Genomic DNA, 13,736 nt, shown 5'->3' with positions numbered 1-13,736 from the left:
AGGTGGTATCTCATTGTGGTTTTGTTTTGTGTTTCCCTGATGCCAAGTGATACTGAGCAGCATTTCATGTGTCTGTTGTCCATTTATACATCTTCTTTGGAGAAATGTGTGTTCTTGTCTTCTGCCCTGCTTCTGACAGATGTTGCCAAATTATCTTCTCCCCAGTGATGTGCAAGAGTGTATGTTTCCCGATATGCCCCAACACAGCGTGTTCTGTACTGCTGTTATCTGCCCATCAGATAGGTAAAAATAGTATCTCTGTGCAGTTGTGGCTGTGTTTATCTTACTGTGAATGAGTCTGAATGTTTTTTCATTCAGAGCTGTTTGTATTTCCTTTGCTGGGCAGTCACCAGACCTGTGTTGGCCAGATTACTACTGGATTGTTCGTTTTTCTCTTATTGATCTGTAATGACTCTTTATATGTTAAAGAAATGAACACTTTGTTTCAACTTGCTTGTTTCCCCTCAGCTTGTTTACGTCCTAGGACATCAAATTGGTCTTTGGGATAATGATAGCATTGGGAAGAATTGAGGGGCATGTGTCATCCCCCTCAACTTCCCAGAAGGAAAAAGAATGTTACTCTAAGTAACATAACTTTCAACTGTATACATAAAAGTTGCTGGGTAAAAATCGTCAAGATTTTGTGACAGAGAGAGTGGGTCCATTCAACAAATATATGTGGAGCACTTACTGGGTACCAGATCCTATTCTAGATGCTGGGATTATAATAATGACCAGAACCATCAAGACTGCATACTTGTGGAGCTGACATACCAGTGAGGGAGATGCACTGTGAAAGGCTAAACAGAATGAGAGACACCTTGAGATAGCAATAAGTCTTAAAGAGAAGGTGAAGGGAAAATAACAAAGGGAGGGGTAGGGGTGACTGGGTGGCTCAGTTGTTGAGCATCTGCCTTCAGCTCAGGTCATGATCCCAGGGTCCTGGGATCGAGCCCCACATCGGGCTCCCTGCCCGGCGAGAAGCCTGCTTCTCCCTTTCCCACTCCCCCTGCTTTCGTTCCCTCTCTTGCTGTCCCTCTCCCTCTCTGTCAAATAAATTTTAAAAATAATATTTTAAAAAACAAAAGGAGGGGTGGTAGTGGCTGCTTTAGATTAGATGGTCAAGGAGAGCATCTCTGAAGAGGTGATTTTTTTTTTTCCCGAGAGAGAGCGTGAGTCCCTGAGGAGTGGGGATAGAGAGAGAGAGAGAGAATCTTTTTTAAAGGATTTATTTATTATTTATTTATTCTCTATTTTTAAAAAATGTTTTACTTATTTATTTGAGAGAAAGAGAGAGAGAGAGAACACAGAGAGAAAGAGGGAGAGAGAGAAGCAGACTCCCCACGGAGCAGGGAAGCCGATGTGGAGCTCGATCTCAGGACCTTGAGATTGTGACCTGAGCTGAAAGCAGATGCTTAACTGGCTGAGCCACCCATGCACTCCTATTCATTTATTTTAGAGAGAGAGAGAGTGAGAGCACAAGTGGAAGGCACAGGAGAGGGAGAGAATCTTAAGCAGGTTCCATGCCTAGCCTGACGCAGGTCTCAATTTCATGACTCTGAGATCATGACTTGAACTGAAATCAAGAGTTGGACACTTGGGGTGCCTATATGTCTCAGTTGTTGGGTGTCTGCCTTTGGCTCAGGTACTGGGATCAAGCCCCACATCTGGTTCCCTGCTCAGTGGGAAGCCTGCTTCTCCCACTCCCAGTACTTTTGTTCCCTCTCTCGCTGTGTCTCTCTGTCAAATAAATAAAAATTTTAAAAATTAAAAAAAAAAAGAGAGACACTTAACTGACTGAGCCACCCAGGGGCCCCTAAAGAGGTGATTTTATGTGAAGACCTGAGTGATAAGAAGGGATTAGGCAGGAGTATAAGAACTAGAACTGGTTTGGCTGAGGGAACAGCATGTGCAAAGGCCCTGAGGTAGGAGTTGAGGTCAGGAAGACTAGCACGGGCTTTGGTATAAAGGACATTAGAGACCAGGTGAGGAGTTTTGATTGTATTATTGTGACCACAAGAAGCCACTGGAGTGTGTGTGTGTGTGTGTGTGTGTGTGTGTGTGTTTTACTTTTTCTTTTGGAAATGTTCAAAGCTAAAAGTGGAGAGTATGATATAAGGAACCATACATGCCTTCACCCAGTTCAACAGATTCCAACCTTTTGCCAATCCTGTTTCCTTTATATCCCTCATTTTTTGGTAGAGAGGCTAGATTGTTCTTTTTTCTCTCCCTCTGTCCCTGCCTCATTTTCTTAAAAAAAAAAAAATCTTTCAGGGCACCTGGGTGGCTCATTCGTTAAGCATCTGCCTTTGGCTAAGGTCCCAGGGTTCTGGGATTGAGCCCCACATCCCTGCTGAACAGGGAACCCACTTCTCCCTCTCCAACTCCCCCTGTTTGTGTTCCTTCCCTTGCTGTCTCTCTCTGTCAAATAAATAAATAAAATATTTTTTAAAAAGATCTTTTCATTGAAGTTGTAACAAATACTGAAAAGTGCACCAATCATAAATATACAGACCAACGACCCTTGCAAATTGAGCGTACCCCTGTAACTGGCAGCCAGATCCAGAAGTGAATATGGCCAGCTCCCCAGGTGCCCTGTGATGCCTTCTTGCCTCTCCCTCCCCACATGCGAATGGAACCAGAGAGGACACTCTCTACCATGTCTAGCTCCTTCTATGTATCATGTCTGGGAAGTTTATTTTGCTGTGCGTCATTATAGGTTGTAGACTGCCCCTTCTCATTGCTGTAGTAGCCCACTGAATCAGTTTACTCACCCATTTCTATGCTTGATGGGTACCTGGGCTATCTTTGGGTTTGGGCTATTACAAATGGTTCTGCCGTGAACATTCGGGTACGTGTCTCTTGGTGAACACAAAAACGCACTGACAGTGGCTTACCCCCAGGCGTGGAACTGCTGGGTGGTGAAGCAGGCATACATTCAGCTTTAGTAAGTAGTGCTTCTACTTGTTTTCTAGGGCTGCTGTAATAAGCAGCCACCAGTGGCTGTCTCAAACAACAGAAATGTCTTCTTTCACAGTTCTGGAGGCTCTCCGTCCAAAGCCAGGGTGTTGGCAGGGTTGGGTATCTTCTCTCTGCTTTCTCTTCACAGCGCCTCCCCTCTGTACATTTCTGCCTCTGTGTCCAAATTCCCCCTTACTAAATGGGCACCCATCATATTGGATTGGGACCCCGTCTCCAAATAAGGTCACCCTCTGGGGTTCGGGTGGGGGCGGTGAGGATTCCTACATATTTTTTGAGGGCTGGACACAGTTTAAACCATAACAATGCCAAAGAGTTTTCCAAAGTGGTTGAACCAATTTACTGTGCTGGAGTATTTTAAAGCTAATTCCAGACTTGGTATCATTTGCCTCGAGTGTTTTAAGAGAAAGGAAGACTTGGTCTGATTTACATTTTTAAACGATCCTATTTGTTCTGCGGGAATGTAAGACAAGGCAAATATTTCTTTAAGAAAGAGCAGGTAAATCAAGAGTGAGCCCTCCTGGGATGGCCCAGATAGGATGCTCTGGTAGCCAGGGTTGGGAGAAACCTCCTGGGGGTGCTTCGCTCCAGGACATATGGGACACCATTCAGAGCCAGTGCTCTGTCCCTCCCTGCCCACCCTGTGGAGTCCCTCAAGGCTCAAGCAATGCAGAGGGAGCTGGGCCAGGACTCAGGCTGTCTTTCTATCTGTCCCCATTCCTGCCAGGACATACAGCAGCTCCTCCAGCTTCAGCAGCTGGTGCTTGTCCCCGGCCACCACCTCCAGCCACCTGCTCAGTTCCTGCTGCCACAGGCCCAGCAGAGTCAGCCAGGTAAGGTCCCACTCCAAAGGCCTCCCCTCCCCAGGATGCTTCCACAGAACTCTCCCCCCCCCTCACCCCGTGCAATCCCCTTGTCTCCCCAGGCCTGCTACCGACGCCAAATCTCTTCCAGCTACCTCAGCAAACCCAGGGAGCTCTTCTGACCTCCCAGCCCCGGGCCGGGCTGCCCACACAGGTGAGAATGTGTGCCAGGCTGGGTGAATGGGGGTGGGAGGGTGAGGGTCTCCTCTCCCTTTGACCCTTCTCATGACCACAGAAGCCAGGTCAGGAGTCAGAAGACCTGGGGACCAGCCTTGCTCTGCCACTGATTTGCTGTGGGACCTTAGACAGGCCGTGCTCCGTGTCTGGGTCAGCTTCTTCCTCTGTAGAAGGAGGGGAATCAGCCATGCCAGCAGCTCTTAACCCTTTCAGACACATGGACTCCTTTGAGAATCTGATGAATGATTTTGATCTGACCCCCACTGTCCCAAAATGCACACGTGCATAAGCACAAAACAACAACAACAACAAAAACTATAGATTGTGGCATGGCCTTTCTTTCAGTGTGCTGACTGGGTTCTAGGCTTTAATAATCTTTCATGATTCTTTATGGATTTTAGTGTTACCTCCTAGCCATTTTTTTTTAAGATTTTATTTATTCATTTGACAGAGAGAGATCACAAGTAGGCAGAGAGGCAGGCAGAGAGAGAGAGGGGAGAAAGCAGGCTCCCCGCTAAGCAGAGAGCCCAATGTGGGACTCGATCCCAGGAACCCGAGATCATGACCTGAGCCGAAGGCAGTGGCTTAACCCACTGAGCCACCCAGGTGCCCCAACCACTTTTTTTTTTTAAACAGCCCTTTCAAAAAATATGAACTATTTCAGAAAACCCCAAAAGTTTAGAGACTAATACAGGGCTGGGCTGAATTCTGAAACCCAAAATGCTTGGAAAACCAAGTTGTTTTTGTAATGTGAGACCAGAAGTCATCTGGCTGCAAAACCCACCTTGACCTATGGCAGGGAGTCTGATTTCCTTTTCTCCCTCCTGTGTGATATTTGTGCTTTGCTAAGAGCTGTTAATGTGTTCAGTGATGGGGCAATGCCTTGACCCTGATGGGGAGGGGGTCACATTATTTATATGTGCCTGTGTAGGCTTTCTAAAATCTGTAAAATTTCTGGGTTACAAAACACATCTGGCTCCAGCGTTTGGATAATGGATGGAGGACTTGTGTGACCAACGTGGTTGCACTTAACGCCTGTTTCAGATATTTTTAGGGAAATGAAGCAATCCAGAGAGAGTTGTTGCTTCTTTGTAAATCCCCCAGTCACCCTCCCCATCTACTTTTTAAAACATTTTCACTTTATTTGCCATCTTAAAGGGGGTTCCCCCATCCCTCAACCCCACTGGGTCGCAGAGCAGCCATGATTGTTTCCATTGTACAGAGGCCCAGGGAGATTCAGAAATCCGGTAACAGAGCCAGTTGTTGATTCCCTGCCTGAGAGAAGGATAAAACCATGGGCCCCAGCTCCAGGGAAGAAGCAGTTGGTTGAAAGGAGCTGGCTACTCCTTTTGGGAGTTTGCATGCTGGGAGGGAATGTGCTGAGAGAGCGTTGGGGCAGCGAGAGGTCCCTACAGAGAGCCGCAGAGTGTCTCCTCGGCGGGGACTGACAGTGAGAGCGCACCAGCCTCCTGGGGACCAGTGGAAGAGAGCCTGCAGGAAGAGGCGGGAGGGCAGGGAGGGAAGGAGGGAGGGGGAACTGTGCAGCCATCGCTGAGCCCCATCCTGGTCCTCGGTCCTGCACCCCACCCACCCCTGCCCACCCTACCAGGCCGTGACCCGCCCCACGCTGCCCGACCCGCACCTCTCACACCCGCAGCCCCCCAAATGCTTGGAGCCACCATCCCACCCCGAGGAGCCCAGTGACCTGGAGGAGCTGGAGCAGTTCGCCCGCACCTTCAAGCAACGCCGCATCAAACTGGGCTTCACACAGGTCTGGGGCCACCCGGCAGCGGGGCGGGGGGGGGGTGTTTGTGGGGGGAGGTGCGGTGGGCGTGAGGCTGAAGCGGCCTGGCCAGGTGGTGGGCGGGAGGCGGGCTTGCTCTCCCTGACACTTGGGCAGTAGGTGTGGTCAGGTAGTAGGGCGGGGCGATGCCGCAGCAGGCTGGTGGGCGGGGCAGGGGTGTGGCCAGCTTGTGCCGCGGTGAGCCCTAACCCGCAGGCCAGGCCCTGACCACTGCCCATTTCCCATCTCACTCGGCCAGGGTGACGTGGGCCTGGCCATGGGCAAGCTCTACGGCAACGACTTTAGCCAGACCACCATCTCCCGTTTCGAGGCCCTCAACCTGAGCTTCAAGAACATGTGCAAACTCAAGCCCCTTCTGGAAAAGTGGCTCAACGACGCAGGTGGGACTGGGTTGGGGCTCCCAGGGCACACGGCGGGTGCTGGGCCCAGGAGGCGCCCTCTCATGCCCCCGTTTCCGCCCGGGCACAGAGACTATGTCTGTGGACTCAAGCCTGCCCAGCCCCAACCAGCTGAGCAGCCCCAGCCTGGGCTTTGACGGGCTACCCGGCCGGAGACGCAAGAAGAGGACCAGCATCGAGACAAACGTCCGCTTCGCCTTAGAGAAGAGTTTTCTAGCGGTGAGGCCTTCTGTGCGGCCCTGAGGGTTGGGGTGGGGGGTCGGGGTGGACCTGGGGTTCACCAGCCCTCTGCCCGCAGAACCAGAAGCCTACCTCAGAGGAGATCCTGCTGATCGCAGAGCAGCTGCACATGGAGAAGGAAGTGATCCGCGTCTGGTTCTGCAACCGGCGCCAGAAGGAAAAACGCATCAACCCCTGCAGTGCAGCCCCCATGTTGCCCAGCCCGGGGAAACCGGCCAGCTACAGCCCCCATCTGGTACAAGGAGCCCCCGGGGGGTGGGGGGCATAGAGCTCTGGCAACACCCCGCCCCTGGGCAGGCGCATCTGTGAAGCACAGTCTACCTGCTTGTTCTCAGTGCCTGGCACAGGGGCAGGGAGACTGACTTTTAGGGACAGGCTGTCACATGGGTAGAGCACAGTCACCCAGGTACAGTTTCCAGGAAACTGTGGTCTTATGTGGGGCATACAAGCACCCATAGACACACACCATCAGAGCCAAAAAACAGGGCCCAGTTCTCACAGGGCATGGCCACACGGGGAGGGATCCCAGGTAAGGGATGGAGGTACCCCTCCCTCCACACACACAGCCACAGGCAGGGACAGCATTTTGTCCCTGGGTGTACATTCAGGCTCACCGCTGCACACAGACCCACTCAGGATCAGACACACTGGGACACCTTTTTATTGCATCTTATGTGGAAAGGGACTGTGACGTGACAGAGAGGAGCCCCCTGCCCCCCAGGTATGGAGGAAGAAGAGACCACCTGAGCTGAGTTCTAAAGGATGAGGGGGAGGTTGCCAGCCATTTGAAGACTGCTGTGCACAGAGGCCTAGAAGCCAGAGTGTGCTGACCACAACTGGAGGAACTCCAGCGCAATTTAATGTGGTTGGAGCAGGAATGTATATGAATGAGTGTGAAGGTAGGGGCTGGGCAGGGGCCAGACTCTCAAGTAACATGCTGAGGAGCTTGAATGTGAACACGGGCAGTGAGGAGCTAATGTGGACTTTTGAGCTGGGAAGGGACAGGGTCACATTAAGAATGAGGCTATTGGAGATGATAGAAGGACAAGACTGGAGGCAGGGAGGCCAAGGAGGCTGGTGGGTGGTCCCAGAAAATCAAGCAGTAGGACACCCCAACACTTTGATGCAGAGACACCCCTTATGATCATAACAGTCGCCCCCCCCCCACACACACACGCTTTAGACTTGCAGCTGGATGGTGTCAGAGGAAACACTGATGGTGTCAGTGGGGGAACACTCTTAACTGGGAATGCTTTCTTCCCACCTGTGGCTCAGGATCATATTGGGTAAATGTTAAGTTAGATAAGATGGAAAGAACCTAGCATAATATAAGCATAGCATTGTGCCCAGAGCCCCTTCTCCCCTCAGCCTGAGGTCAGATGAATGGGGGTTTTCCCCACAGGGAGCATCATGGGGGCTGCTGGGAAACAGTGGCCTCACCATGCCTTCTTTCGTCTCTCCCCAGGTCACACCCCAGGGGGGCGCCGGGACCTTGCCATTGTCCCAAGCTTCCAGCAGTCTGAGCACAACAGGTCAGGGCAGGCAAGAGCCCCCCGGTGAGGGGGCATTGGGAGGACCCAGTGCAGGCCTGGGGTTCTCTAGTGGCTCTGGGTGTCTGTGGGCCTCAAGGTTGAGCCTGGGGATGAGGAAGGCATGGGGCACGGACGGGAGAGGGCAGCCTCACCCCTCCCTGCCAGAGCAGCTCGGCTCTCCTCTGCTCTGTGATTTCCTATGAGAAAAGCACGGGCATTGTTAAAAGTTGATGTCCTCAGGTCTGTTCCTGCCTTTTATAAACTGTGAGCTCCAGAAGTGACTTTACCTCTCTGAGCCTCGGGTTTTATAAAACTATTGTGAATGTATACTACATACAGAAGCTTTATACATGAATATGTACATATAAGAGTGTGTGTCTGCGTACAGACCCACATACACACACATATATACTCTTTTGTACCCAAAGCCCTCCTTGCTCCCTTCCTGGGACAGGGCTTGTGTATATGAGAATAATATATGTAAGGATTTATAAGAATATATATATAAGAATAATAAAACTGGAGCCTGGCTGGCTCAGTCCGTGGAGTATGCGGCTCCGGATCTTAGCGTTGTGAGTTCGAGCACTACACTGAGCGTGGAGATTACTTAAATAAATAAGCTAGACAAAGAAAAAAAAAATCATCCTCACACCCATTTTATGAAGTCGGTCCTGTTATTAACCCCATTTTCCAAGTTAGGGAACTGAAGGCCAGAGAGGTGAAGGCATTCTCCCAAGGATACAGATGGGAGGGAAAGCTTGGAAATTGCTGCCCTTGGCTGTCTGGCTATGTGGCCCCAGCCGGCTCCGAGCCCGGTCCACCGTGGGGCGCACAGCTGCAACTGCGGGCCTGGCCCCTAGAGGGAGCCCCAGGGCGTAGTCCTCTGGGTCCCCGACGCCGAGGCTCTGGGAAGGGTTCGTGCTGGCTGAGCGCTCCCGGGCACCGGGCTCGGCTCGGTGGGTGGCGGCTCACACTGCGATTATTGCGATCGCTGTCACCGCGGCTGTGGGAAGAGCGGGCGGGAGGCCTAAATCTGTTCCTCCGGGGGAGAGGCTGCAGGGCGCGCGCCGGGCGGGAAGGCGAGCGGGGGTGGACCCCGAGCTCCCCGGTGGAGGACGAGTGGAAGCTGAAGCCTCCGTCTCTCTGTCTCTCTCTGGCAGTTACTACCTTATCCTCAGCTGTGGGGACGCTTCACCCCAGCCGGACAGCCGGAGGGGGTGGGGGCGGGGGCGGGGCCGCGCCCCCCCTCAATTCCATCCCCTCTGTCACTCCCCCACCCCCGGCCACCACCAACAGCACAAATCCCAGCCCTCAAGGCAGCCACTCGGCTATCGGCTTGTCGGGCCTGAACCCCAGCACGGGGTAAGTGGACAGCTGCGGTTTGGGAGGCTGTGGGGAGAGAAGCTGGCTGGCTGCTGCTTCCCGGGGTGGGAGCTGCGCCCCAGTTCTGCCGCCGGCGGGTCCCTGCCCCTGCTAACGCCTCTGCTTTGCCTCTTGCAGAAGCACAATGGTGGGGTTGAGCTCCGGGCTGAGTCCAGCCCTCATGAGCAACAACCCTTTGGCCACTATCCAAGGTGCGTTCTGCCTCATGTCACTCCCATCACCACCAGCCTGGCCCCTTGGGGCCTCGAGCCTCCCCCCATTGCTGCTCCAGCCATGCCATCCTGTCCCTGCTCACTGCATCGCTCGCCTCTTCATACCCATCTCACCTTTGGGGAAGGTGTGAGGGGTGCTGATGGGGGTCAGTGGGGCAGATGGGAAGACAGGGGGCACCATGGGAAGGATGTTGGAAGGCGCCCCAGCCCAGCCTCTCTCTCTCCCCACCAGCCCTGGCCTCTGGTGGAACCCTGCCCCTTACCAGCCTTGACGGCAGCGGGAACCTGGTGCTGGGGGCGGCTGGCGCGGCCCCGGGGAGCCCCGGCCTGGTGACCTCGCCGCTCTTCTTGAACCACGCTGGGCTGCCCCTGCTCAGCGCCTCGCCTGGCGTGGGCCTGGTCTCGGCAGCCGCTGCGGCCGTGGCGGCCTCCATCTCCAGCAAGTCTCCGGGCCTCTCCTCATCCTCCTCCTCATCCTCATCCTCGTCCTCCACTTGCAGTGAGGCGGCAGCACAGACCCCTGGAGGCCCTGGGGGGCCCGAGGCAGGGTCCAAGCCCGAGTGAGGATCCACCTTGCCTCCCCTCCTACTCCTCTGATCCCCACCTCATTCCCCCCGCCTGGGAAGAGGGCAAGGAGGTCAGCGGTGGTGGCGCAGAGGGTCCTTGGAGCTGGAGTGACAAGGGAGGAAAGACCAAAAGAAAACAAAAAACAAAAAACAAAAAAAACCCAACTAACCAAAAAAACAAAACAAAACAAAAGGAAGAAAGAAGGAAAGAAAGAAAATGAAAGAAACCAACCAACAAAAAGAAACCAAAAATAATCTCAACAGAAACCAGCTGCCCCAAAGGAACCAGAGGTGAAAAACAAACCAAAACCAAAAACAAAAAAAATGCCCCACAAAACCAAACCAAAAACCAGTTGCGAGCCAGACCTCAGTGTGCTCACCCTCACCGCTACGACACCAAATAAGAACCCCAGCCAGGGGCAGAGAAGCCTCGGCAGGGTGGACCTCTCGCCGAGCCCCTGGCTGGGGGGCCAACCCCCAATCTTGCCTCCCTTGGTGGGGGCCAGAGAAGGCAAAAGAGAATGTGCCAGCCTCCAGCCCCAGCCCCCAGCCCTGGGCCAGCGAAGACAGGGCACAGCCTGGGGCTGACGGGTTGGGCTCAGAACCACCTGCCAAATGTTCTTTTCCAGAAGGTGAAAGAGAAGGGGCCTAAACAACCTTACACCAAATATTCAGTAGCTTCATCCAAAGGATGTACAGAATTTTTAGCGTTGCGCTCAACAGAATGTGTCCCTACCATGTGTCCCCCTCTCCCTTGGTCCCCAGCTCTCCCCACCTGGGCAGGGGGTCTCGCTTTAACCTCCTCCCTCCCCCAGCCAGGGGAGAGCGCAGGGGCAGGCCTGGGATGATTTTTCACCCCTCATACCTCCCCCTTTTCCCTTTGAAGGGTGGGCTAGGCTGTTTTGTGAAGTTCTAGCTCTCACATGTGCCCCCTCAACCCCATCACTGTCCTCTGCTCTGGAATCCACCCACCGCCCCGGCCCAAGGGAAGGTGGACGTTTCGGGCAAGAGGGATGAGGTGAGGGCATTTGAGTTGTCTCTTTTCCCATCCTTGTCTGTCAGTTTCCCTGAAAAAAAAAAAAATTCATATTCCAGTGCCTATCCGTGGGATCCTTCACGTTCTTTGACATTGACCAGAAACCAAAAAGAGAACTCACCTCACTCTTCCCACCCTGTGCCCCTCTGATACTGGCAGATGCCTCTTCCTCCCCCCCCACACATGTATACACGCACGCACCCCAGTGGTGGGGTTCCTCAAGGTGGCATCCCCATCAGGGTCCATGTGGCGGGGACAGTGCCATGACCTGTGGTCCCCATCCAAGAGGGCGCTGTGGTGGCCACCACTCCCACGAGACCTCCCTCAAGTCTTGGCTGGACCCCATGTTTACCCAGCCCCGGACCCGTCTCAACGGACAGAGGAGAGACGCCGCTGGGAGCCACTTTGCCCTCCTGCTATGTGGAGGCCAACAAAGTTTTGAACCAAAAACAAAACACACACACAAAAAAACAAAAAAACCAAACAAACAATAAATTAAAACTAGAAAAAAAAAGAATTTATAGATATATATATATTTAAGGGAAAGAAGACGAGGACTTTTCAAGAATAAGAAGGAGCCGCGAGGTGGAGCCAAGCCCCTGCACCAGTGGTCCAGGCCCTTGGTTCCCAAGGCGGATGGAAGGACAGACGCTTCTTTCTCTTCACAAATACCTCATGGACCGTCGTCTTCGGGAAAGCCGGAGGGGGAGGCTGGGGCTGGGCCTGTCCCTCAGCCAGGGCAGATGGAAGCGGGCGGGCAGGGCTGGGAGGGGGGCTCAGGGACAGGGGTCAAGAGCCCCAAGCTCCCTGCCCCCCAATCCATTGAAAAAGCTTTAAAAAAAAAAAAAAGAAACAAGGAATAAGCAAGCAAAAAGAATGGACAAAGGAAAACGAACAAACTTTCGGGTGGTTTGATTCCTCCTCTGATTTCTTTCTCTGTTCTCTTCAGTCCGTTCTCTCTCTGCTTCTCTCTCTCCCTCATCCTTCACTCTTCTCTCGCCCCTCTCAGTCTCCTCTTTCTGTGTCTCTCCTCAAACCAAAGTGTTGCTGTGAAGGACGCGAGCCATTGAAATCAGAGGCCTGGACCCCGCTGGGCAGAGCAGCGGGGAGCCCAGAGCCCCGAGCCCCCAGCAGTGCCACTGGACACTCCAAGGAGAGGCGGCCGCTGCCCTGGGTCCCCCAAGTTCTCAGCGTCCTTTCTTTCTTGTCTCCTTTCTCCCACCCGGGAAACGAAACTGTTGGGCTGGGCCACGGAGACAGCAGAGACTCGGCTGTTTTGGGGGTCTCGGGGTGCCTTGTCTGGGCAGCAGTGGAACGGCTGCCCCTCCCGCCCTGGCACTGATGGGGCCTGGCATGCCGTTGAACCATCCTTGCCGGAATGTAAGCATCTCCGCTGAACCGACTCCCTGCCCTTACCCTACCTCTGAGTTTGTCCATGTTTATTTCCTGAAGAGAAGGGACTGGCGAGAGGGCCTGGGCCCCAGCCCAAGGGTGGAGAGGGGGCCAAGGGCTCCTGAACAGATAGGAAGGACATTTGAGCAGAGCAAAATGAAAGGAATTACGACCAAATACCCCTCCGAGAAGACAGGCAGCATGGAAGGCATGGTGGAGATGACTCAAAAACTATGATTCTAGACCAAAAAAAAAAACAAAAAACAAAAAACAAAACAAAAAAAAACACAAAAAACCCAAAAAACAAACAAACAAAAAAAACCACCAAAAAACCCCACAAAAAAACAAGAAAAAGAAAAAAAAAACAAAAACAAAAAAAAAAAACAAAAAAAAAGGAAAAAAGAAGAAAAAAAGGAAAGAAAGTCCAGGACTCACCACCACCCACTTCATCCTGCTTCCTCCCCATCAAGTCCGGCCACACGGGACCTCTCCCACACCCCCTACCCCCCAGTGTGGGGGGAGTGGGGCAGAGAGGAGAGGAGGAAGCAGGGGCAGGGATGGGGCCAATGCCCTGACATTGGTGGAGGGACCCCCGTGCAGCGGGGGGCGGGGGGTACCCTCCCCATCCAACCCCCATAACTGGGAAAAGAAAAACAAGAAAAAAAAAGAAAATTCCTGGGAGGGGAAAAATAACCAAATCCCAAGCTTTAACTACAGCTGTGAAACCAAATATTGGGAAGGGGGTGGGAGGGAGGGAGGGGCAAGTGTGCCCCAGGTCTCCTCCCTGGGCCCCCCTCCCCCGAGGACTCTAGATAAGGCACCAAATACCTCATAGAACTTTAATGTTATAAAAAGGAAACCAAATATCGTTGGCTGGGGGCCAGCCAGGGCAAGGGGCTGGGGGGCTTGGGGGGAGCCAGGGTTGGGAAGGTGATGGGGGAATTCATGCCCCCCACCCCGCTCTGCCCCTTCCACTCCAGTACCCCCTGTCTCGACTCCGGGAAACAAAACTATCTCATCGTTTTTATTTTGTGGTCTGTACAGAGCCTGTGTCCGTGTGTCTGTGTGAGCGAGAGAGTTGGGGGGCTGGGGGACTTTATGTGGGAGATGGGGAGGGAGACCCCAAGCTAGGCTCTGGGCTAGGTGAGATGTCT

At 53.2% G+C, this 13,736-nt stretch overlaps 1 protein-coding gene across 19 annotated transcripts in view; it reads left to right on the top strand.

Moving 5' to 3' along the window:
• The window catches only part of POU2F2 (POU class 2 homeobox 2), a 109,718-nt gene extending 97,670 nt beyond the window's left edge, over positions 1-12,048 (top strand). For 7 of the 19 annotated variants that reach the window (XM_045077230.1, XM_045077234.1, XM_045077232.1 and 4 more), the window contains 10 exons: positions 3,707-3,812; positions 3,905-3,996; positions 5,629-5,790; positions 6,062-6,203; positions 6,292-6,440; positions 6,520-6,696; positions 7,927-7,993; positions 9,154-9,355; positions 9,494-9,567; positions 9,821-12,048. In XM_045077230.1, the coding sequence (XP_044933165.1) occupies positions 3,707-3,812; positions 3,905-3,996; positions 5,629-5,790; positions 6,062-6,203; positions 6,292-6,440; positions 6,520-6,696; positions 7,927-7,993; positions 9,154-9,355; positions 9,494-9,567; positions 9,821-10,152 (1,503 nt within the window). In that variant the 3' untranslated portion in view covers positions 10,153-12,048. The remainder of the gene's footprint in view (positions 1-3,706; positions 3,813-3,904; positions 3,997-5,628; positions 5,791-6,061; positions 6,204-6,291; positions 6,441-6,519; positions 6,697-7,926; positions 7,994-9,153; positions 9,356-9,493; positions 9,568-9,820) is intronic. The other 12 variants (XM_045077236.1, XM_045077239.1, XM_004767744.3 and 9 more) reach the window with 5 other exon arrangements.
• The last annotated feature ends 1,688 nt before the right edge of the window (positions 12,049-13,736 follow it).

This window comes from Mustela putorius, unplaced genomic scaffold (assembly GCF_011764305.1).
Source record: "Mustela putorius furo isolate JIRA1106 unplaced genomic scaffold, ASM1176430v1.1 tig00000196_pilon_pilon_pilon, whole genome shotgun sequence".
NCBI classification, from domain to species: Eukaryota; Metazoa; Chordata; class Mammalia; order Carnivora; family Mustelidae; genus Mustela; species Mustela putorius.
The sequence above is the reverse complement of the archived record's forward strand: the minus strand, read 5'-3'. Positions and strand labels throughout refer to the sequence as shown.